We start from the raw sequence: 23,662 nt of genomic DNA on the forward strand, positions 1-23,662 counted from the left end.
AGCAGCTGCTGGGTCTGACCCTAGTGCATGGCAGCCCCCTGTTCTGTGGGCCAGCTTGTGCCTTATGTGTCTGCTGTTTGCAGAGCATGAAAGGGAAGAATCAGAATTCTGCTGAGGTTGCAGACATTTAAGAACTCTCTTTAAGTCTGAGGGTCAGTTAGAGGGAAGAGATGCAGTGGCTTAGAACACCAGGCCTGCAGCTGAGCTTTGGTATACCCGGTTGGAGACCAGACATGCAGAAGACCAAACGCGGTAACAGGAAAATTCCACTTGACCAGAAGGCTGGGAGTGAATGAATTGAAGGATGGGTGTGGGAATAATCTGGAGAGGTGAGGCTGGTTAACTAGGGGTGTTTTCGGTTAGTTTGCTTTACTTTGAGCTAAGTGTTCATTTCCCTTTAAGTTTAAGATAGTATCTGAGGATTTACTTTTTTGGATGGTTTGAAATTGTGCAATGGCTCCAGGAGTTTTATTCTGTTGATACTGATCATGTTAATAGCAATATTATTGCTTGCTAATGATATTATAGCATTTACTAAGCATGCCAGGCACTGTGCCAAGCATTTGATCCTCCTGGGAACTTGGGAGATGGCTTTTGTGTATATTCCCATTTTACAGATGAGAAAACTAATGCTCAGAGTGGTGAAATGATTTGCCCAAGCTCACCCTACTTAGATGGTTTGCTATGGTATCTTTTTTTAAAAGAACTCAAATTTTCTTTGAGTGTCAGCACTTGGCCCATATTGGGCACTCTATGCATACTCTGGTGAGTTGAACGGAGTTACAGAGCTGGGGTTTGAACCCAGGTCTGAGCTGCTTCTGGATGTGATCTAGAAACTTGGTCTGAGAGCACGCAGCCCCCACGACCCCTGTTTTGCAGCTCTAAGTCCTCACAGTAGTAGATTCGATGAACCCAGTGGGGGCTCAATGGTCCAGAGGAAGGGGAGCAAGGAGACTTAGTGGAGGCAAGAACAAGGCTCCTGGGGTCCTTTGACATTAAAGCCATGGTGTGGACTGCCACTCAAGAGAATTTGCTGGAGTCATGTTTTCCTCTTCAGTGGTGGCATCGTGTGATTCACTTAGTGACCCCGGTGTCTGCAGAGCGAGTTGGGTGGACTCCCGTAGGCCTTTCAGGCGGATGACTGGACATCACCTGTACCTGAGGAGACACTCAGCGGGGTCTCGTGAGCTTGGCTTCCCCTCATTTGGGCGTCGGGTAATTGAGACAGCGCAGTGGAATTCTCAAGGCAAAGCCCTTTGCCAGGATACATAAAGGCAGGAAGACCGATATATTTTAAATACTCGAATGAACAGTTTCTTACTTTCCGTTTGCGTGTGGACAGCAATGGCGTGTCATTATCAGCTGGTCTGTTTGTCAGGCTCCCAACGCGACCAGCCTCTGTTGACTCCCTGCATTCATTGCATAAAACTCACGCGTCTCTTTTACTCCCTGCAGTGAGATTGCTCTCTCCATGAACTCAAACCCCACTGGCCTCCTATCACGCACATCAGGAAGGTGTAGTTTACAGGGGTGCATGACCACTCATACCCAGCCTAAGAGGGAGGCGTCTTGCTGTTCCCGTGTCATTGTCCTCACTTTGCAGGCGGGGGTCGGGAAGCTGAGAGAGGTGAAGCCATTTGTCCAAGATCCTAAAAGTACTAAGCTCCAGATCCTGGATTTGAAACCAGGCATTCCAGCTCTCTGTTGGTCTGAGTTAGTGAGGTTTTAGGTTTGTTTTGAACCAAACTGCTTCTTCTAGAAGCTTCTGTCAGCTGACTCCACAATGGGGAGAAGGAGGGGTGACCTCTATCCCTAGGGTCAGCTCAAGCTAGAAGAGAGCACACAGACGCTGTCAGATGGGTAGAGAGACAGTACTTAGTACCTTGCCTTGACTACCCGGCCCTTTTTCGGAGATGAAGTCCTCTTTGACCTGAAATCTCTTAAGTTCAGCTGCCTCCCACATCTTTGCGCTGCTGTCAAAGACTGAGACCTGAAGTTTCTCCTCCCAGATTTCTGGGAGCTCTCAAAGTGGAGATGGCCAGGTTCTGTGGTCAGGGCTGGTTGGGATTACAAATAAACTGAAGCCTGGGAAACTTTCTTGCTATTAATAGTGCAGACCTTTGGGGGAGGGAATAACCAAACTTGATGCTGTTGGAATTGATTTTGCCTGTCCAGATGACATACTAATGAGCTAAGTGGTTAGCTTAGATCGTTACTGCTCCTTCCCCAGCCAAGTTCTTTTAAAGCCTAAAACCACAAAAGCAAAGAACAAGTTGGTTTAGAGACGCACAGTGGCCCTGTTGGGCAAGGGGAGGTGGTCGGCTTGGGCATACACACGGGAGGGTGAAGGTGGCGCTCGACTCATAGAGCCTTGTGTCGTCTGACTCCATTTCTTTGCCTTGTGTTCCTTTTTTTTTTTGGGAACAAGAATTTGTTTTGTTGTCTGGATTCTTTTTAAAATTTAGTTTTTATCCTATCACTGATTTACAGCGTTGTGTTAATTTCAGGTGTATGGCAGAGTGATTGGGCTACAGGTTTACATATCCATTCTTTTTCAGATTCTTTTCCCATGTAGGTTATTACGGAATACCGAGTAGAGTTCCCTGTGCTATATACAGTGGGTCCTTGATGCTCTGTTTTTATATATAGCAGTGTGTATATGTTAATCCCAAACTCCTGATTGATCTCTCCTCCTGCCTTTCTCCTTTGGTAACCATTAAGTTAGTTTTCAAAGTCTGTTTCTGTTTGGTGGATAAGTACATTTGTGTCATTTTTTTTTTTAATATTCCACATAGAAATGGTATCATGTGGTGCTTATCTTTCTCTGTTGCTGTCTAAAGTTTTCATGGAGGTATGTCTGTCCCTTCAGTGCCTTTGGGTTATTCTGTAAAGTTTCTCTCCCAGCTCAGAGTGCGTCAATCCTTGTGTCTCTCCAGGGAGAACGTCCCTGTCAAACAACCCCGAGATCCTGTCCCTTCCAATCACCCACTTTGATGATAACATCCATTGTTCTGCTCGCTCAGCCTCTTGGCATGTTCTGGTCTTTGTATACAATTAAAAACACGCAACAGCCCGCCGTGTCCCGAGTGGCTGGACTGTTCTGGTGTCCCACGGGAGCCTCTGGAAGCGGACAACTGTATTTCCTTCCCTGAATGAGGTGGTTGCCCTCAAAATACCTCCTGGTGGTTTATTAGAGGAAGCCATGGGCTGGGATCGGAGACAGTTTCTCCTGCCTGAAGCCTACTCTCCTGCCTCTTCCTTCTAGATCTTTCTTCCCCCACCCCCCATATTGAACCTACCCACCCCCCCAGTGGTATGCTGTCCCCGGGGGTGGGAGCAGCCCCACATCTTTCTCTGTGATGCTGCGGAGCTGAGCCGAGTGGCTTGATGGCGACCTGTCCTCACTCGTCCCTGTGAGGAATGTGGGGTGTGGACTTCCCTGAGTGACTGGGCTCCGGCCAGTGGAGTCCGCCTGCGGACGAGAAGTGTGTGGGCAAAGGGAACTATTGTGTGAGGCTTCTCCGGACAGAAAGCCCGCCTTCATCTTTCGCCGCGCCTAATGGACAATTGAGACATTCAGCCGGTGTCTGAAAGGAGAGTGGGCCGGAATGGTCTCGCAGACCTCCCAGACGCTGGCTTGTAGGAGCAGCAAATAGAGACGGGGATTACCAACAGGAGAAACAACTGGGGCTGAGTCCTGGGAGAGAATGTTTATTTCCTTGCTCTCTAGGAGGGATCTGGAAAGAGCCGTAATCCTGGGTTAGGAGTAATTTGTTACAGCAAGATGATACTTGAGTGGCAGGCCGCGTCTGGCTGAGGCAGCAAGACTTGTGTGCAGGGGGGTCGGGGGGCCTCCAGAAGGTCAGCCTCACTAAATCTCGCCCCCTGGCTTGGGGGTTCGTTCCTCCCCTGGCAAAACGAACCAGCGCCCTTGCTTGACCTTTCGGCTTCCTGAGTGTCGCGTTACGAAGCCTCTCCACATGCTTGTCACAGCTAGAATCGGACAATAAAAATTTGGACAGGGAGACCTTGCTGGAGCCACCGACCTCTTTCAAATGTGACAGGGGGAAAAAAATAAAAAGGAAACGCAGGCTGCTTCAGGGTTTCAGTTGGAGTTTGAAGATGGGAGCGGAGGTCTGTCTTGCATTTGGTTCCTACGTGAACTTGACTAAAGCACCTTAATTGGTTGCCAGGACTTTCGATGTTCTTATCGTCAAGAAATGTGGAATTATAGGGAGAAGGCCCTAATCAGAAAAACCCAAGTCTTGAGAGCTCTCGGCCAGGGAGAAAGGAAGGAATTTTTCAGCGTTCTTCATTTTAATATCTGCTGTGATCTGATCATGCATGCATTTAAAATAACCCTTCCAGGTCACCAAGACCCTGTTACTCTCTGGCTTCCTACCTCTCAAGGGTGATCTGATGGCTCTGTCTCTTACCAGTTTCCATGGTAGACCTGTAACTAATGACTTTTAAATCCCTGGTGCAGGTAGGGGGAAAAATAACGAATCTGAACTCTCTTGAATTTTATGTTAACTCTTTTACTTGGTTTACACCATTTACCCTTTGAGTTCTGAAAGCTGATGAGGAAGAAAGCCGATGAGGAAGTCTGTCAGGAGATTTTAGGCCGCAATTCCACGTCCATTTTTTTAAATGAAGAAACTGGGTGTGGAGCTTCAGTGACCTGCCTCATCGGGGCTAGCGGAGAATGGACGGCAGGATTCAGGTCTCTGAACTCCCTGTGGTTCTGTTGACTCAACTGCTCTCCTCTGTTTGATTTTAGCCACAAGCCTTGAAAGAGCACACAGTACTGTTCTTCTCTCCCAGGCTGTTCTAGTCCAGGGTGTCTAACTCAGGGTGATACGGCGCTCATGGAGTCTTGTTCACCTGCCATTGTAACAGTCCCTCCTCCAGGGTTTGACACCAACCAAAATCACATTTGGAAATTGTGAGTCCCACAGAACTTTGGAAGATACGATTTTTGTTTTTTTAAAGTATAGGTTCACCTGTTTTTCGGTTCATTCTTAGGCATTATGGGTGGAGTGTGTGTAAATGTGTCTGTTCTCTCCTGCCCCGCTGGTCTCTGAAATGAATGTGAAAACTGTCAAGTGACTTGGTACTTTTTTTTTTTTTTTTGTAATTAGAAAAATTGAGATCTAATTCATATACTGTAAAATTTACTCATTTAAAGTATACAGTTGAGTGGGTTTTAGTATATTCACAAGACTGTGCCAATGTCATCACTGTTTATTTCCAGAACATTCTCATTGCCCCCAAAAGAAACTCTGTACCCACTAGCAGTCACCCCCTTGTCCTGTGTACCTGTACTGCCCGACAGTCACTAACTTACTCTCTGTCCCTATGGATTTGCCTGTTGTAGATAGTTCATATAGAAGGAATCATACCATATGTGACATTGTTTGTCTGCCTTCTTTAAGTTAGCGTGTTTTCAAGGGTCATCCATGCTGTAGCATGAGTCAGTATTTATTCCTGTTTGTTGCCAAGTAATATTCCACTGTATGGATATACCACGTTTTACTTATCCATCCATCAGCTGAGGCTTGGGGCGGCCTTTTAGCTCAACGTGCTCCATATTCTGAGTTCTCTTGATGCCCATGCTTGGACCCTCATCTGCTCTGGGTCCAAGTATGGGACTTCCGACTTATTTTCCTGGTCCTTGCCTGCATCCACCTCGTGCTTGTAAGGGAGCAGGCGGTAACTAGGACATTCCAGTCAACAGGACTACTTGGCCTTTTTATAAGAAACAGTAATAAAAATGTGGTGGCTTGCAATTGAGAAAGACTGTAAACGTTTCTCTGTCTAAAGGTATGTCGTCTCTAGTTTTTCTCTCAGTGTGAGGTCCCTCCATGGACACGTGAGCCTTTGTCGTTTGTCAGCCACCATCTGGAGGCTGTGGGGAATGAGCTGCCTGTCTTGATGCTGAAGTCCGGGCAACCCGGAGTCTGAGGACCAGGGCTTCTCCTCTCATGTTTTTCCAGTGGCTTCGTGTCCTCTGACCCACGGCTCAGAGACTTGAGTGCTTATAGCAGGGCTGACATTTCTTGGAACTCATGGCTCTTTTTGTGGGGAACTCAGTCTTGAAGCTGGTTGGAGATTGTAACATAGATGGTCTTGGTGGGAACTTTTGGTCCTAAGAGTGATGCCCTGTCTCTCTCAGGCTGGTTTCCCACTGGTCTCTGTGTAGAAGTGGGGGGCTGTACCCCTTTTCCCCACTGTGCCCTCCCCTGGGTCACCCATTGCCCATTCTACTCAAGTCTCATTTTGAGTTCTGGCCTGAAAATACCCAAACATTACATTCTGGTTCAGAATCCCTAGTACGTGCATGATGAAGTCACTTAATTTCTCTCTACCTCACTTTCTTTTAAAACGGATTTGGAGATTATCTGCTTTGACCGCTTAAAAAAGATGTAGTGACAATCACTTTAGATGTTTACAAGAGTCTTTGGAAGGGAAGGTGGAATCTGCATACACTTACGAGCGCTTTATCGACACTGTACAGAACTGGTAATTTATGCTAATGACTGATGACCAGAGTCACTTGGCAAGCTGGGAAAATGCAAATACAGACTCCTGGGTCTCCCCCAGATGGTTTGATTAAGCAGGTCTGGAGTGGGTCAGGAGAAAAGTTTCTAAACAAACCAGCATGGTATATGAACCAGGGATCATGTCACCATCAAGAACTAAATCTTTTTTCATGATGTTCGTACTTACCTTTCTTGTGTTCATCCTTGTGCTGCTCATTAGCTTCTTGTTTCATTGGCTGGATCTTAGACAGCTTTTCTAGGCCTTAGAATATGTAGTCCACATTGTACACTGAGCATGTGCTTTGTGAATGCTGTAGGAATCCACAGAAGGGATTTTGGGGGTCATGTTCCTCAATTTCCTGCTGTAGACTTAGGCCCAGAGTGGGGAAGAGGTTACCCAGTGAAGAAGTGAAATTGGAATGATGGCCCAACTAGCGGCAGAGCTGGGTCTGGAAAGTAGGTTTCCAGACTCTTTATCCCAATGTGTGACTCCTAGGAGCACACAGTCATATTTTTCAGATTGACTTTTTCTGGAAAGTGGAAGGGAGGCCTCGCCCCTGCCCCAGGGGCCCATCTGGGTTTGAGAAGAAGGTCCTGGTGACAGCCTTGTGCTTCCATGAGCTACTTGTACTTCCATGAGCCGCTAGCCCATAACCTCTCTGCAAAATCACTGTTGCTAAGTGCAAAAATATCTTAGGGTCCTAAGCTGAATAGTTGGAGAGGTTCAAAGCAGGCAATCCCAAGTTTTGGTTATTGGATTTTGTTTCTTTGTTATTTATTTGCTTGTTTAGCTTTGTTTCTCCATTACCATCTGTGGCCTCAGGAACTCTTGTGGAAATAATTTTTTGGTGCCCTTGGAGGAATATAGTTGAATGTTTGCCCAGCGACCTATGGGGGAGAAGAAAGATGGTAAATGGCAGAGGTTCGTTTATCCCTTTGGGGACACCTTGAGATGTTCCCTTAGCTGTACCCTTTGGGATGCTGATCCCTGGTTAGAGTTCAGGTGAGGATGCCTCACAGGTGATAAGAAACCCAAGGAAGGTAGAGGGGAGTTGAAAGATAGGTCGGGATGTGGTTGAAACATCTTGGTGACCTGGAACCCTGTGTGTTGCAAGGCTACCAGTTGACCTAGGCACCTTGGGCAGGCCGGGGCTGCTCTGCTGGCCCTTGTGCCCTCCTTGTCAAATGTTGGTTGTAACTTCCTGGTAATTTATTTCAAAGAATTGTTACGAGTATGGTTATGAACTCTGAATACTCTCTGAATGTCAAGTGATGCTATTAATATGGACCCTTTAGTTATTATGATTAGGAGCAAAGCGTTTAACAGTAAGGATTTTATTTAAAGAATCTTATCTGCCTAGGGATTATCATACTAAGTGAAGTGAGTCAGAGAAAGACAGATATCATATGATATCACTTTTTTATGAAATCTAGAAAAATGATACAAATGAACCTATTTATGAGACAGAAATAGACTCATAGACATAGAAAACAAATTTATAGTTACCAACAGGGAAGGGGGGAAAGGGATAAATTAGGAGTTTGGGATGTGCAAATATACACCACTATATATAAAATAGATAAGCAGTAAGGATTTACTATATAGCACAGGGAACTATATTCAATATCTTAACAATAAACTATAATGGGAAAGAATCTGAGAAAGTATATATATACACACACACACACATATATAACTCAAAAAGAATACACACACACACACACACACACACACACATATATAACTGAATCCCTTTGCTGTATACCAGAAACTAACGCACCCTTGTGAATCAACTATACTTCAAATAAAGAAAATATAACAACCAGCCCATAGAGCTGGAGCTATTAAATTGTTTTGCCCAAATGCCTTGATCACTCTTTTCTTCCCCGGCCCCTGGCCCTTTCCCCCATATTGTTTTTATGTTGAGAAATGGGGTTGTGACTTTAAGGGAAACATTTCAAAGTTCCTTTATGTCCGTGTCATTGAGAAAGGTAGGGGGAGAAAAAAAGAAAAAAGAAAGTCAATCTTCTTATTGAACTTTTTTTTAGCTTTTTTCCTTTTCCAAATTCAGAATACACCCAGCCTTCTGAGATCTTTGGTTTTCTTTTCCTAGCTAACTATAGTATATACTCACTTATGTTAATTCCCAACCAGTAGAAATCAAGTGTTCCTGAATTTTCTTCTGTGCTGTTACGCTTCATAGGCAAATAATGCCTCTTTAAATAGAACCTCTATCTTAGGTTCTCTGTGGGTTTTCAAAAGAAGAAATTCTTAGACTTTGTTTTAACGAACTAGGACAAAACAGCCTAATCTCCTATACCCTCTGCATCTGCGTTATTAAGTAGACCAATTTTATAATAGTGGCTCTCAAGGATCCTGCAGGATTTGAAGCCTTCTGAAATAGTCTCACATCGTTCCCACTGTTAGGTATATATAATCACTGTTGACTTTTGGAAACCTGTTGGTACCAGTATGAGGGTGGGCTAGAGTATGAAATTAATCACAGATTCATATATGTTAACCATGCTGGATAAATTGGGGTTTCATGATCCCCAGGGCAAAATTGCTTATTGAGAGAAGATGGCTGGATTTTCCGTCTTCCAGTTTTGAGAAATGAAATAGGTTTAGGGAGTGACAGCCGAGCCTGTTCCTTAACAGACCTAATTTTGTGGATGTGTGTTAGGGGTGATCCTCACGATACGAGCTCCTGGAGAAGTGTGTCTGTGCCATCAGCATTAATATTTGACTTTCTATGGTCTCACTGTTTTCCTGTTTCCCTCTTAGGACAAGTGGCTTCTGGTGTGTTGTGTTAGTTGTTCAATCGTGTCCAACTCTTTGCAACCCCATGGACTGTAGCCTGCCAGGCTCCTCTGTCCATGGAATTCTCCAGGCAAGAATACTGGAGTGGGTTGCCATTTCCTTCTCCGGGGGATCTTCCTGACCCAGGGACTGAACCCTGGTCTCCTGCATTGCAGGCAGACTCTTTACCATCTGAGCCACCAGCCTTTATTTTGTAAAGTTCATTGATGAGAACATAATCATTGTTTTTTCCCTTCTAGAGCGAAGTTTTGTCGTAGAGTTGGTCTGGTCCCTGATGAGCCTGCAGGGGGTAGGTGGGAGCAGGTTGCCTTACAGGGGAGGAGGGTTGAGTGAACTTGCATGTCACAGGCTGTGGCTGGCAGTGCTCTCAGCGTGGGGTGTTTAGGCAGAGTATTGACTTTCCATTTTATAAGAAACACAACATGTACAGCTTTCTGGCATGAGTGAGTGAGGAAGACCTCGCAGTCCAAATTTGCCATGAGGATGGTTTCCAATTAATTTGAATTCTTGTAAAATGGATTTTCCTAGGAAAAAGCACCCCTACTGAGAAAAGGCTTGGATTGAAGAGGCTGTTTTGTTGTGGTTGATTTTTGTATTTAGGTAAAGAATGCATATCAGGCCAGGAGAGGGGAGCAAGGACTTCAAAATGTAAAAATCAAGCCCTTTTCTGGATGATAGTCCTTCTCTGGGAAGGACTGTTTTCCAAAAAGAGACTGGCTTCATCTCCGTTGAACAATCTGTCCAGGTTCACGGTGCTCCTTTCCCACGCTGAATCCTGCATTTTGCCCAAGCCAGGGACTGATGCCGTCTCTTGGTGGCAGAAGGGGTTGGCACAGCGGGGGCTCAATTCCAGCGTTGTGATGCATGGAAGATCTGCAGGAGAGGAGCATCTGAACCTTGAGAGTTGATCCCAAAGCTGCCAGGGCACGGCACCCTGACCTGTGGGATTTCTGCCCCGTGTTCTTATGTGGTGACTCCTGACATGTGATGCGTCGCCAGGGTCTCCTGGGAACTGGGCGAGAACATTTGGACACGTGGACCTTTTCCAGTCAGAATTGCTCAGGCCTTTTCAGACTTCCATTTTGGAAGAGGGATGGTTCTTCCCGTTGAGACTGTGGTCTAGTGGTTGGACCTTGTGACTGGGAGTCACAGCCAGAGAGCTCAGATGCTTTTCCAAGCCTTTTCCCCTCCAACTTGAGTCTGCCAGTGACGCTTCATCCACAACATTGCTTTTGAGCCACTGAACGTGCTTTTCTCTATGTGGTGGCGTGTGCCTGTCTGCCTTTAAGACCCAGTGAAGGAATGTGTTCCGTCTGACATGATTCAGGTATCTGCACACTCAGCCCCTAAGCTAGGGATGGCAAACTGCAGCCCATGGGAGAAAGCTGTCCTGCCTGCCACCTGCTTTTGTACAGCCTGTGAGCTGAGAACAGTTTTCATTATTTTTAAATGGTTGAAAAAGATTAAAAGGAGAATAATATTTCCTGACCCAGGAAAATCACAGTACGTACACATGTCGGCGTCTATAAACAAAGCTTTGTTGGAACACAGCCGTGACATAGCACATACATGTATTATTGCCTGTAGTGGCTTTTGTGCCTCTACAACAGCAGAGTCTAGCTACAAAGTTTAAGATATTTACCATCACGCCCTTTATAGGAGAGGGCTTCCCAGGTGGTGCAGTGGTAAAGAATCCGCCTGCTAATGCCAGAGACACAAGAGACCCAGGTTCAATCCCTGGGTCAGGAAGATCCCCTGGAGGAGGAAATGGCCACCCACTCCAGTATTCTTGCCTGGCAATTCCATGGACAGAAGAGCCTAGCAGGCTACAGTCCAGGGGGTCGCAAAGAGCTGGACATGACTGAGTGCGTGCGTGCACACACACACACACTCCTTTACAGAAGAAGTTTGCCAACCTTGCCTTGAACAAATAAGGGGTGATCTCTGTGTGCCCGTCCATCAGTGGAAGGGAGTGAGGAAAGTAGCCTCTCCTTGCCATCCTTGTCATGGAATTGGGACTCATGGGGATGGGGATGCCTTTTTGGAAGCAGACCCTATCAGGCCCACTTGAGTACCTACTCATCACCAGGAACATAGATACTGGAGGTAGCTTTTGATCTTGGAGACCTTCCCCATTTGCCTTTGCTTTCCCTTTTTTATTGGGGAGGGTGGACGAGGAGAAATTAGAGCTGTGTACCTTTTTCTTTTCTTTTTTGCTGATAATTTAGCAAGTCTTTAAACCACCTCGATTCCTTTCAGGCTATTGGTGGTGTGTATATATATTCAAGACTTTGCCCACAGGTCCAAAGCTTGCTCCCTGAGATATGTCATAAAATGTGATGGCAGGGGGCAGGCGGGAAACCCTAATGGGCCATGACCAGAACATTATTATTAAACAAAGGATGAAATGCTTAAGCCAAGATGGCCCTATTTACTTATTTATTTATTTTTACAAAATGAAAGTCGAGTAGACTCCATTTCAACAGTTTTCAATGCAGGAATTCCCACAGCCCCGTTTGATTGCAGTTTGTTGAAAAGTTTAATGTTTTTGTAGGCAATTCATAATTTCCACGTTGAGCAGCCCAGAAGGAAGGGAGCCTGGAGCCCAGTGTTGTTTTTATAGTGGGATGGTGGGAACTTTTTTTTCCCTTCCCCAAAAGGATATAAAACCGAAGTTGAACTGTTGGGAAAACGTGGCGTGGCGATCCAGCCCTTCCGCCAGTCTCAGATGACTCCCCCTTCAGCTCTTCCTTTAGGACCCAACAGAATAGAATTTCCTGCTGCTTCATGTCTCCAGGAAGGAAAAGATTTTCCTCGAGGCTATAATAGTACCTAATTTCCTTTTTCTTCCCTTTATTTATTTATTTTCCCTATTAATAAGGACCAATTGTAGAAGATGAAGGAACCTGGGAAACCCATCACTTTTGCAGGAGGTTAATAACTTCCTTTAAAAACTCCTGGCTTCATACTTAGTTTCCCCAAAAGGAACCTGGTCAGCCTGAGTGCCAGTCAAGGCCCAGGGGATGGGCACAGCCTCGTGGGGACCCAGCCATTCTGTGGGATCGAGTTACAGCGGGATCGAGAGGTTGGGGCTGTCACTGCAGAGTGGCTAGCCTCGGCAGGACCGGGCTGTCTTCCCCACCATCTGGATCTGGTTAGCTCTCTCTGGGCAGCAGGGCCGAGTCTCATTTCCTCTAACCAGTAATGTTATATAGGCAGTGATCCTGGGCTGCCCTAACATAATTGAAAATTATGTGTATTGTAGGCTCGGAGCGCTGAAATGTAGGCTCATAAAAATATGTGGTGCAGGTAGCCTGCGGAGATTGGATGTGGCACACAATGAAGCTTTTATGTAAAGTAAGAATTATAAGTCTCCGTATTAATATTGCATTATGGGTATGATCATTCTTGGGTGGGGTCCTTAGGGCTGGCCTGTCACCTCCAACAAAGCCTAAATTTCCTCAATCTGGGGAGCTGGTATTTGGATACAATCAGATCAGTTTTTGCAGATGGCCAAAAACTCATCTGTGAATCCAACCCTCTCAACTGAGGCAGAGGGAGGTGGAGGTGTGTGGCGACTTGGCTTGGCATTTTTCTTCACAGGCTTTTATGTGATGAAGAGGTGAGTGTTGGCAGATGTCCATTTTGGTTGGCCTCAAGGAAATGACTCTATTGAGTGGTTTTGACCAATGAGGCCCATATATTTATGTGGCAAGTGAGAATGGGAAGAAGTAAGGGTGAGACCAGGCAGAAGAGACTCCCATAGCCCGCTGGCTCGGGTTATAGGGCTGAGGGAGACCATGGAAACATTTACTTCAGTGGCTCTTAATTTGGGATGATGTTGCTTCCGGACAAATGTTTGGAAATGGTTTAATTAGAAGGGTCACTGGGCGGGGTGTGCCTGCTGACATTTCCTGTCTAGGGGCCCAGAATCCTAGAAGTTCCTTGGTGCTTGCGACAGCCCCTCACCCACTCCCTGCACAGTTGACAACTTCAGTTATAGATGAGACACCGGAAGGTCTTGTGGTGAGTTACCAGAACCAGTAACCAAATTTCCTCACCACAGGCGGCTTCTAGGTGAAAGTCCTGAAGTGGCAGAAGTTGCTCCAACTCCGTCTAGATCTAGGCTGGGTAAATGACAATTCAGTTTGGCAGGTAGCTCCCGGGCTAGGTCTTCCAGCTTTAGGTATCACCAAATTTGGTTTTAATTTGCTGGAACAGTCATGTATTTGAGGAACCCATGGAAAAGCTTGTGGATAGTTTTGGCTCTAACATCCCACATGGGAGTGGAGCAAACCCTTCTTTCTTTCTGGACTTCCCTTTGCTGTCCGTTTTTCTTCCTGTCCGAGTCGTTCTGAGTTGACAAGACCTCCTCTGTTCAGTCTTCCTCACCCCAGTCTCTTTCCTCAGAAATGCGCCTTCTCTCCTGGCATTCCCTGGCCACCTTCCCCGAGTCCCTGTCAGAGCCTCGCCACGTTCTGTCCTGACTTACCTGTGGTGAGTTGGCCCCCTCACGTGAGCCTAGGCTCTCTGAGGAAACACATGATGCTTCGCAGGAAGTCTGTGCATGAGACAAGCTTTAATCTGTGTTGCTCAAGTAAAAGTTTCTGTAGAATTAGTAATAAAACTAGCCTCTGGAAAGACCAAGATGGCGCCTTCACCAATTGACCTTTGGAGGTACAAAGGCTAGTGTGGACGTCCTTGTTAAAAACCTTAGCTTCGTGTCTTTAAGTTTTGCTTGTTTGTGAAGTGAAACTGATGTAAAATCATCAACAAAAGTCAGATGCCTGCAAGTTGCTTACATATGTGTTAAATATCTCTGTGACTAGACAGGCTGCCTCCCTTCAGGTTTCCCCATGTGCACGATGGGGAGCGGGATCACGTGGTTGTTCTCTGAAAGGTGAGGTGTCACTTTGGACAGAAGCAGTGCTCCTGCTCTAATGTCATGTGTTCATTTTCTATCTCAGGGAAGGATAGAGAAGGGCCTATTTGGGTATACCTTTGTTTTTCTCTATGTGGTAAGACATGTGTTATTTAAGAATTTCTTTGACCTTTTGTGAATGTAGAAATTGCATTGTGCCCTGTCTGTGCATCTCTTAATGGAGAAATACTTTTTGTTTTACAAGCTGGGAATTGGATGAGGAATTCCATGCTCGCTCACCTGACTCGAGTAACTTCTAGTAAAGAACAGCTACACATATATACTCAGCTTTCTTGAAGGTGAAGGATGATGGCATTTTAGAAATGAAGGTTGTTGAAAGAGCAGATTTGGAATTGATGGTCTCCTTGGGCACATCTGTTTGCTTTGCAGGTGACGCTAGTAGTAAAGAACCTGCCTACCAATGTAGGAGACATAAGAGACTCGGGTTTGATCCCTGGGTCGGGAAGATTCGTTGGAGTAGGAAATGGCAGCCCACACCAGTATTCTTGCCTGGAAAATTCCATTCCATGGGCAGAAGAGCCTGGAAGGCTACACAGTCCATGGGGTTGCAAAGAGTTGCATGCAACTAAACGACTGAGTAGGGTATCCATGGCTTGAGACTTCATTAGCTTTATTTCTTTAGAAGAGGGGTCTCCTTTCTCCCCTCTCCCCTCTCCCCATTGGTTTTCTCCAAATGAGGTAGTATCAGTGATATCTAGTTTGAGTACAAAGACAAAACTAATTGCTAATAACATCGATGCTCCTCGCATGTACCTGGTGAACGTGAACTCCAAGGAGGAACCTGTCAGTGTTGCATGACTCTTCTGTTGTCCTTGTTCCCCTGATTTGCTTGCTTTCGCTTTTTTTGGTGTCTTTATTTGCATATTTTTAAGTTTTGCAGTTTCTGATCTGTGTGTCATGTGTCCTAAGACTCTTGGGGTAGCTGTGTCACATTTCTTTTCTAAAATCATTTTCCATGTTCATTTTGTTTGCTATCTCCAGTATCTTCAGATGAAATGGCCACTGCTTGATGTCCAGGCGGGAACCCTCCAGAGCAGACAAGCCCTCAAGGATGCTCGCTCTCCGTCGCCAGCCCACATCGTTGTAAGTGACCTTACAGAGATGTTTGCTTCTTTTATTGTGGGGAGATGAAATGTTCGTTTGTTGATAACAGACCTTGTTTATCACTTTCTCTTTTGTTAAAAATAGTTCTTTGGGGGCATATTCTTGGATATGGTTTGTATCTAGAAGGCACTAGTTTTTTTGCTATTGGACCTTAATGATTGGTATCTAGCTGGAAATGTTCCCGCTACCTTTTTCACCTACTATTGGGTTAGAATCTAGCTTTGTGGGTTCCAGTTAATAGGGCACAATCACCATGGTGTGGGGAAGATTGGAAAAGGGATTGAAGCAACTTAAAAAATGTACCCAAGTCTTTGCTGAAAAAGTCATTTAGGGGAGGTGAGTTGCAGAGAATTAGGAAACTCAAAAGGGAAATCCTGAATTTGAGACTTTCCAGTCTTATTCCCCTCATCCCCTACCCCCAACATACTCACCAATTTATCCTAATTATTGGAAAGGAATAATCTAGACTGATATCAGAAAGATTTCATCTGGGCTGATTGATTGGAAACGTAGAGTACAAATGAACTTGGAAAGGCTTAAATTAAATTTAATGTGTACATCCATGGCTTTGAAAGTGTGTGGGTTTAACACAGAAAACATTTGTTTGTACTGCCAAGAGACTACAACCTAAAGTATGTGTCTACATATATTTTTAATGCACTTTCTCAGGATTTTGTAGACTCTGAAAGTGGAGTTTATAAATTAACCTCTTGAGAAGATAACTCAGCCTTATTAGAGTATTTTCTTCTATATATTCCTATCGTGAGCTGGACTTCATACTTTTGAAATAATTAATGGAAGATACATTTTTATAATGAATTCATGACAGGTAGAATTATGCAGAGCATGAAACAATTCATGTATATTTTATTTAAGTATCACAAAATGTTATCCATTAATATATTTTGCCTCTGTGTTACTTTTAATTTCTAAAAATGGCAAAATAATTTTCTTAAGTAGAAAAATCTTAAGATACATTGTGTCAAATTTCAGGCTAACTGCCTCCTTATTTTGTAACTTGTTATAATTGAGCATATATTATTTAAGGAGTTTTGCCTCTGTTATATGAATATTAAATATACATATGGTATGTGTATATATCTCACAAAATAATTGATTTCGGTAAAACCACTTCTTTGAGTCGTTTGTGAAAAGGTCTTACGAATTCTTATATTATAAATGAGGCATGTAGAAAGAAGGTTGACATTTCCCAGAAGCTTCCTCCTTCCTCCAGTCCCTCGATAAAACAGATGCTCATAATCACACATGCTCGTACAATGCTGAGATTTCAGGGCTGGAAGTAACCTTAGATCAGCTAGGTCCTACCTACTCTCAGAAAAGGAAACGGGTCCAGAGATGCCTTAAGTGAATTGCCCAACGTCACACGCTGTGTTAGCGGCCAGAGTAGGAACTGGGCCCAGTTCTCAGCTCTCTTTTTGGGGCCTAGTGGACTGTTCCCTCCTAAGGGAGTCAAAAGTAACTCTCTGTGACTTGTTCTGTTTTGCTTTCTCTAAATTGGCTCACTGTCAAAGACAGTGTCATAGGCATAAAGAAGTTGGCTTGGGGTTCTCATGCAGGTTTCTCCCAGAAAAATGAATGCCATGAAAAAAAAAACCCATATTTTAACAATACACAAAGATTGTTTTACAAGTCTTGAGGGTACAGTGAGGAAGCCAGTCTGTTTCACTCTTCCTGCCTCCCTGAATTTCCCAATGGGGGTCTAGGTTTGAAATTTATTTTTCTGCTTTTAGAAGTGCTGGGCAGAAGTCACCCATTTCTTTTTGGGATGGGGTGGGAAGTGTAGGAAAGGAGGACGCTGTCTTTAAAATCTCTTGGAGGTGTTTCTCTCTTTGAGTCTGTTGAGAAGACTCATTTCTTAGAAGTGATCCAGAGGGGCTGCAGCCCCCTGGTGGGTATGACCTGGAGGTCCATGTGTTAGCCACGTGCAGGAGTGGGGTCTGTCCTTTGGGAGAGAGGATTTCAATGATTGCCCTCCTTCCCTCTGTCCCTCTGACTCCCCAGATCCCATAGGAGCAGTTGCCACAACTTAGGCCCTAGGCACTTTGTTTTCATGTGTATGAGTTAACAATCCGAGGAGCTGGTAAAACATTTTTGCAGAGCCGATGTGGATTTTGGCAAGGGGCGCAGTGAAGGGACTTGGGTTTCTTTTTCCTTTGCTGTGGCTTAGGAGGCATGTTGACCATAGCAATCACTGTGGAGCCCACCCCACCCTTCTGAGGGAGACCCTTGTCGAAAGAAGCTGCAGCTGTAATCCGATCTTCTGTTCTCTGCTCCTGGGGACCTAGGAGCGACCCTGCATAGAGGTTATATAGTGGGTTGGTGGTGAAGAGTGGGCTTTGGGAGCTGAAGAGAGGAGAAAAGCCATGAACTCGGGCAAAAAGGAAACCGAATGAAATACTTAATGCTCGTGGCCTTGGAATGGTGTCTTTAGTTTATGAGTCAGCTCTGTCATTGTGGATTTCTGCAGTCTTCATGTGACACCAGGACTGAGGAGGAAGAGATATTGGGGGTGGGGAGGAAGTTAGTAGAAGGAGAATGAAAAGGTAGGGGGAAGAAAGTCTGGAAGTTGTTGACCTCCGGATCACGTATAGTTTCGGGGGCTTGAGGAGTCGTGTACCTTGGGAGTATAAACTTATGATCACCTTTTCATTGAACGCAGTGCATCATGTCAGCCCAAACCAGCTTGGCAGGTACGGTGTGTCTGTATTTATACAGGGAGCATTCTGGATCGTGGCCGATGTATCATTTGGGTCTTTGTATAACTCAGCATTGGCCAGGAGACTCTGGTTCTCCATCAGATTCTCTGATGAATGCTAGCTTTTCTCCAGACACTGGGCTCTTCCTTACTTTCTTGTTTTTCTTTCTCTTGAAATAAAAGTTTGTCACATCACAGTGTTTCATCAGACCAGTTTCAAAATAATTGTCTGAGGATTGCTTCCTAATTTCTCCGAAATTTGGATTTATTGTAATTTTGGTGCCAGGCTGTTTCATAATTATTTCTAATGTTTTTATTTTGAAACTAGAGAAGTGTTCGTTCAGCGTTTGTTACTAATCATTAGGGACTATAGCTATCACAGGTTGCTAGGAAAATAACTTGCTGTAGTACTCATGGGGGTAGAATTTTCAGATGGGAATTTAAAACGTTTTGTTGGCATATTTTAATCTGATTGGATTTTTTTCTCATGTGGTATGTGGGTTACCACATTGTAAAAAAAAAAAAAAAAAAGGATGTGTAGAATGAATGTTCTTCACAAGTGGAGTTCAATTGATTGAATAATGTTTATATGAAGAAGCAAGCCCCCAATACAGCATCTTGTTTATTATAATCTGATGGCTCCTACTCTATGCTCAAAATAGAGTAGAAATGATCCCCCAAGGGTGATGGTTTTTAAATTTTTTTTTGACTGTCCAAAAAATAGGAATTTATACAAAAGATGTCTCTCTCTCCCTCTCCCTTGGATTTCTCTTCTTCCTTACTCCCACAGAAATTCATGAACTTTCTAAAGTCACAAGAGCCAGGATCCTCTCCTTTCCTCAGCTTCCCCATATTCTGATTTGTAGAACTTGCTCCTGTTTCTTTCTCTGTGGTGTTTATATTTTTAATTCTTTGCTCTTTTTTAAATTCCTTCTTCCAAAATGAGTGCCAGGCAGCTGTGCTAAGTGGTGGCGTTTGAGTCTTGGCCAACCCACCCCCAGGGCCCCTGTGAGGAGCCCCTCTCTGGACACCACCCCAGGTGTCTTTGCTATACAAAGACTTTAACTTCCTTTGTACCCAGCAAAAAAAGATTCGGTACCCCAAATTGTGATATTTTGGTATAGTATGTATCTTACAAAATGGCAAAAGGCTTCAGAAGCTCCTACCATTGTGTCTTGGGGGTTTCCTTTTGAAGTAGACGTGGAGTTTTTACCTTGGGGTGTATTTCTAGCGGTTCTGGGTCTTATGTGTTTTGTTGTGTAATGAGCATGGAGGCGTGGGATGAGAAAGCTGCCTGAATCCCAAAGAGCAGAGCCCGCCAGACTGGAGTGTGTACTTCTTTTATTTTGTTGTTGTTATTGCTTAAATGCTGAAAGAGAGCGGGAAGGCTCTTATGAAATATAGCCTGATGGTAGGGCTTCAGACAGGGTGTCTGCCGTTTGAGTTGAGAGTTTTCAGCTCAGAGGGCGTGCTGAGTCTTTCGTTGTTGTTTCTGAAGAATTTGGGCATGGGGTGCGGGGGTACTGAGTTGCAGCAGTTAATAACAACCAATAACTTGGAGAGCATCCTCTTCGTTATTAAGTACACACGGGTGTTTTGCTGTGTTACTTGGTGCTGTCGGATGCTGGGCGGCAGTCGCTATGTGGTAGGAGGCTCTGTCCTGGACACAAGTCCAGCAGAACTGTCGCAGCCCCTGCCTGGGTGGGAGGCTCTGTGTTGGGTGCTGTGAGGGGTTACCAGGCCTGTGAGGGTATATGATCAAGGAGCTGGGATGTCCACTGAGAAGCTGGTGAGGATTAACAGGCCAGGACTGTCCCCTGAGAAAGTGGCATTTAACATGTGATTTGAAGGATCAGTTGGAGTTGACCAGGTGAAGGTATGAGAGAAGGGATGGGAGGTGAGAAAATATTCCAGGCAGAAGATAAAACATGTTTGAAGGTCCTAAAGAAGAGAGAGGCTGGCTGTGAGAGAAGCAGGATGCCAGCTACAATGGCTGCTGGTCCTTGGGGCATGGAGACAGTGACTTGGGTTAGATGCGGTGACAATTTGATATTTCATCCCAACTGCCCTTGTGAAATCATGGAAGGTTTTGGCTCGGGTTACACTGCTGCCCATGGGGAAGGTGAAGCGGACAGATTTGGAGGGAGGGGCTGTCAGTAGAACTGAGGGATGGATCAGATGCTGTCAGTGAGGGGAGAAAAGAGGGTCAAAGGTGGGTGGGTGGAGATGCCATTTGCTGAATGGGAAATACTGGGTGGGGAGAAGGTTTGGGGTGGAAGAGTTGTCTTTAATTAAAAAAATTTTATTACAACTTTATTGAGATACCATCAACATATAATGTTGTATAAATTTGAGGTGTACAGTGTGTTGATTTGATACACTTATATGTTGTAAAATGACTATTTCTGTTGCTAAAACTGCATCCCATTACATAAATACCATTTCTCTTTTGTGGTAAGAATATTTAAGATCTACTGTCTTTTAGCAACTTTCAAGTACATGATATAGTATTGTCAAAAATTATAATCATCATGCTATACATTAGGCTTCCAGAACTTATTCTTTTTATAACTAGAAGTCTGTACTCTTTGACCAGCATCTCGCCATTTTCCATAACCCCTGGGTCCCTGGTGGACTCTCTGTGTGGTTTTTTCTTAAGATTTCACTTGTAAGCGATACCATGAGATAACTCTTGAGAGTCCCTTGGACTGCAAGGATATCCAGCCAGTCAATCCTAAAGGAAATCAGAACTGAATATTCATTTGTGAGGACTGATGCTGAAACTCCAATACTTTGGCCACCCAATGTGAAGAACTGACTCATTGGAAAAGACCCTGATGCTGGGAGAGATTGAAGGCTGGAGGAGAAGGGGACAACAGAGGATGAGATGGTTGGATGGCTGGCATCACTGACTCGATGGACATGAGTATGAGCAAGCTCCAGGAGTTGGTGATGGACAGGGAGGTTTGGTGTGCTGCAGTCCACGGGTCACACAGGGTCAGACACGACTGAGCGACTGAACTGATGCGGTGCTTGTCTTTGTCTGACTTAGTGTAATGCCTTCAAGGTCCCTCCATGCTGTCACAAATGGCAGAATTTCCTTCTTATGGCTGAATGCTTTTCCACTTGGTGTATGTAATACATTTTCTTTATCTGTTGGTCTGTTGATGGACACGTAGCTTGTTTCCTTATCTTGGCTCTTGTGAATCACACTGCAGTGAACGAGGGCGTGTACATGTCTCTTGGAGATCCTGTTTTTGTTTCTTTTGGATATATACCCAGAAGTGAAGTGAAGTGAAAGTTGTTCAGTCATGTCTGACTTTTTGCGACCTCATGGACTATACAGTCCATGGAATTCTCCAGGCCAGAATACTGGAGTGGGTAACCATTCCCTTCTCCAGGGGATCTTCCCAGCCCAGGAATCAAACCCAGGTCTTCCGCATTGCAGGTGGATTCTTTACCAGCTGAGCCTCCAGGGAAGCCCAGAAGTAGGTTGCTGGATCATAAGGTAGTTCCAGTTTTAATTTTTTTGAGGACTGTCTGTGCTGTTTTCCATAATGGCTGCACCAATTTACATTCCTACTAACAATATAGAACATTCTTTTTTTTCCCATATCCTAACCAAAACTTGTTTTCTCTTGTCTTTTGCTGACAGCTGTTCTAACAGATACGAGGAGGTAATTCTTTGTCGTTTTGATTTATATCTCTCTAATTAGGGATGTTGAGCATCTTTTTGTGTACCTATTGGTATATTTCACATACCTTCTTTGGGAAAATGTCTCCTTTTAAAATGAAGTAGAGTTGAGTGAGTTGTGTTTTTTTTTTTTTTTTGGCCACACTGCACATCTGGCAGGATCTCAGTTCTCTGATCAGAGGTTGAATCTAGGCCATGGTAGAGGAAGCTCCAAGTTCTAGCCACTGGACCGCTGGGGATTTCCCTGAGTTGTCTTTTTTAGAGAGATTAAGATACCAGGTTTCCTGACCCCACAGAGCAGTGTGGCAATATGAAATGAGAGCACTTCAAACTTAATCTACAATTCAAATTTAATGGATTAAATTGACATCAAGAGTAATGTTGATTATCTATTAAATTTAGATTTCCATTTATTCAGAATGTATTTATGGAAGGGTGGAGACGTCTCGCTTTCCTTCTCCAGAATTTAGATAAGTAGCTCTAATTGGTCTTTCTCTTGGTTTTTGTGTTTACCATTGATTCAATCACTGGCTCATATTCATGGATCCTGCAAATATTTCGTGATTGCCCACTGTGTGGGGGAAAAACTATTCTAGATGTAGAAAGTGGAGTCAGTGATGAACGATGATAACAATGATAGCAAGTAAGTCTGGGACGTTTCCTTCGTGCCAGACATTGTTCCAGGTGATTTTCAGAAATTGCATTATCCCCACTTTACAGAGAAAGAACTCAGTACAGGGAGGTGAAGTATTTGCCCAACTGTGGGAGTCAGGTTGTGAGATAAGGCGGACTAGCTCCAGAGCACGCCATCATCTTAACTCCACTGACCCCGGAGGCGCTGAGAAAGGTCAGAGGGACACAGTGCGCGTGCAGAGCGCTGCCAGGGAAGCACCGGTGGAGCACCCGCTGGCCCGGGCAGGCTTGTTCAAGGAGACCCGGTAGCTTCACTGGAGAGTGGGCCACGAGCTTGGCGAAGGATTTGGTTTCTGGGTGTGGCTGCTGCAGAGGACTCACTGACACGTTGTGGGAAAGGAGGGCGGATGCTCCGGGGGCAGGTGAACTTCAGGAGAGAGGGTGAACTGTGCTCACTTCCTGGAAGCCCTTCCCTGTGCTGTCTCCTCTTCCTCCACTGTGTATACACTTCCCTCTTTTTTTTTTTTTTTAAATAAGTCCATTTCTCTGTGACTCAACCAGACTTTCTAGAATACTTAAGATGTGTTTCCTAGCAGCAGCTGAGTCAGAACTTTCCCATTTCACAGAACCACGATTAAAGGTATGTGTTTTGTCTAAGCGTATAAAGCAAGCCGGTGAGCCCTGTACAAATATTAGTATTTTTTTTTTTTTATAAGGAACGCTATGAGGAGCTAATATTGAGAACCAGGCGACCAAGTTATCTTTGTTTTGGGGAAGAAGTGGTAGATTGGATCAGGTGTGGTTTAAAGGGAGGGAGTGGAGTAAACCCCAAGATGGTCCGTAACAGTCTGTGGTTAGAAGTCTAAGCTTCCTATCTCCTTCCAGAAAATACTCTACGGTGAGGAATTCTGAAGTTTTGAGGTTTGGGTTCATGGTGTGGCAGCTGACCACTATGGCAATGGAAATATTCTACCAAGAAGGATTGTGTAAGCTCGGTTGTATCCTCTTCAGATTAGAATCACAGAGTTACAGAGTTTCACAACCTTCAGATCACAAGGCATGTCACCCAGTGCTGTCCCTTCTGTTGTTTAATCACCACTCAGAAGTCCCTCTGCCAGCCGTGCTGTTTTCAGACACAGAGATGGGGCACCTGGCTATCTTCTGATGCAGACCGTTTGCTTCGGTAGAAAATGGACTCAGAGGTCTGTCT

The 23,662-nt window shown here is 44.7% G+C and overlaps 1 protein-coding gene across 50 annotated transcripts in view; it reads left to right on the top strand.

Moving 5' to 3' along the window:
• Positions 1-23,662, top strand: part of TCF7L2 (transcription factor 7 like 2) — a 202,300-nt gene that overhangs the window by 63,361 nt on the left and 115,277 nt on the right. For 45 of the 50 annotated variants that reach the window (XM_086377126.1, XM_086377150.1, XM_086377129.1 and 42 more), the window contains one exon: positions 15,287-15,388. In XM_086377126.1, coding sequence (XP_086233252.1) covers positions 15,287-15,388 — 102 coding nt within the window. Of the gene's footprint in view, positions 1-13,773; positions 13,861-15,286; positions 15,389-23,662 lie in introns of all 50 variants that reach the window. The other 5 variants (XM_086377122.1, XM_086377124.1, XM_086377123.1 and 2 more) reach the window with 1 other exon arrangement.

The sequence above is a fragment of the Bos grunniens genome, chromosome 26 (genome assembly GCF_055505025.1).
Source record: "Bos grunniens cultivar Pamir isolate PY7600 chromosome 26, Bosgru_T2T1.0, whole genome shotgun sequence".
Taxonomy (NCBI): Eukaryota; Metazoa; Chordata; class Mammalia; order Artiodactyla; family Bovidae; genus Bos; species Bos grunniens.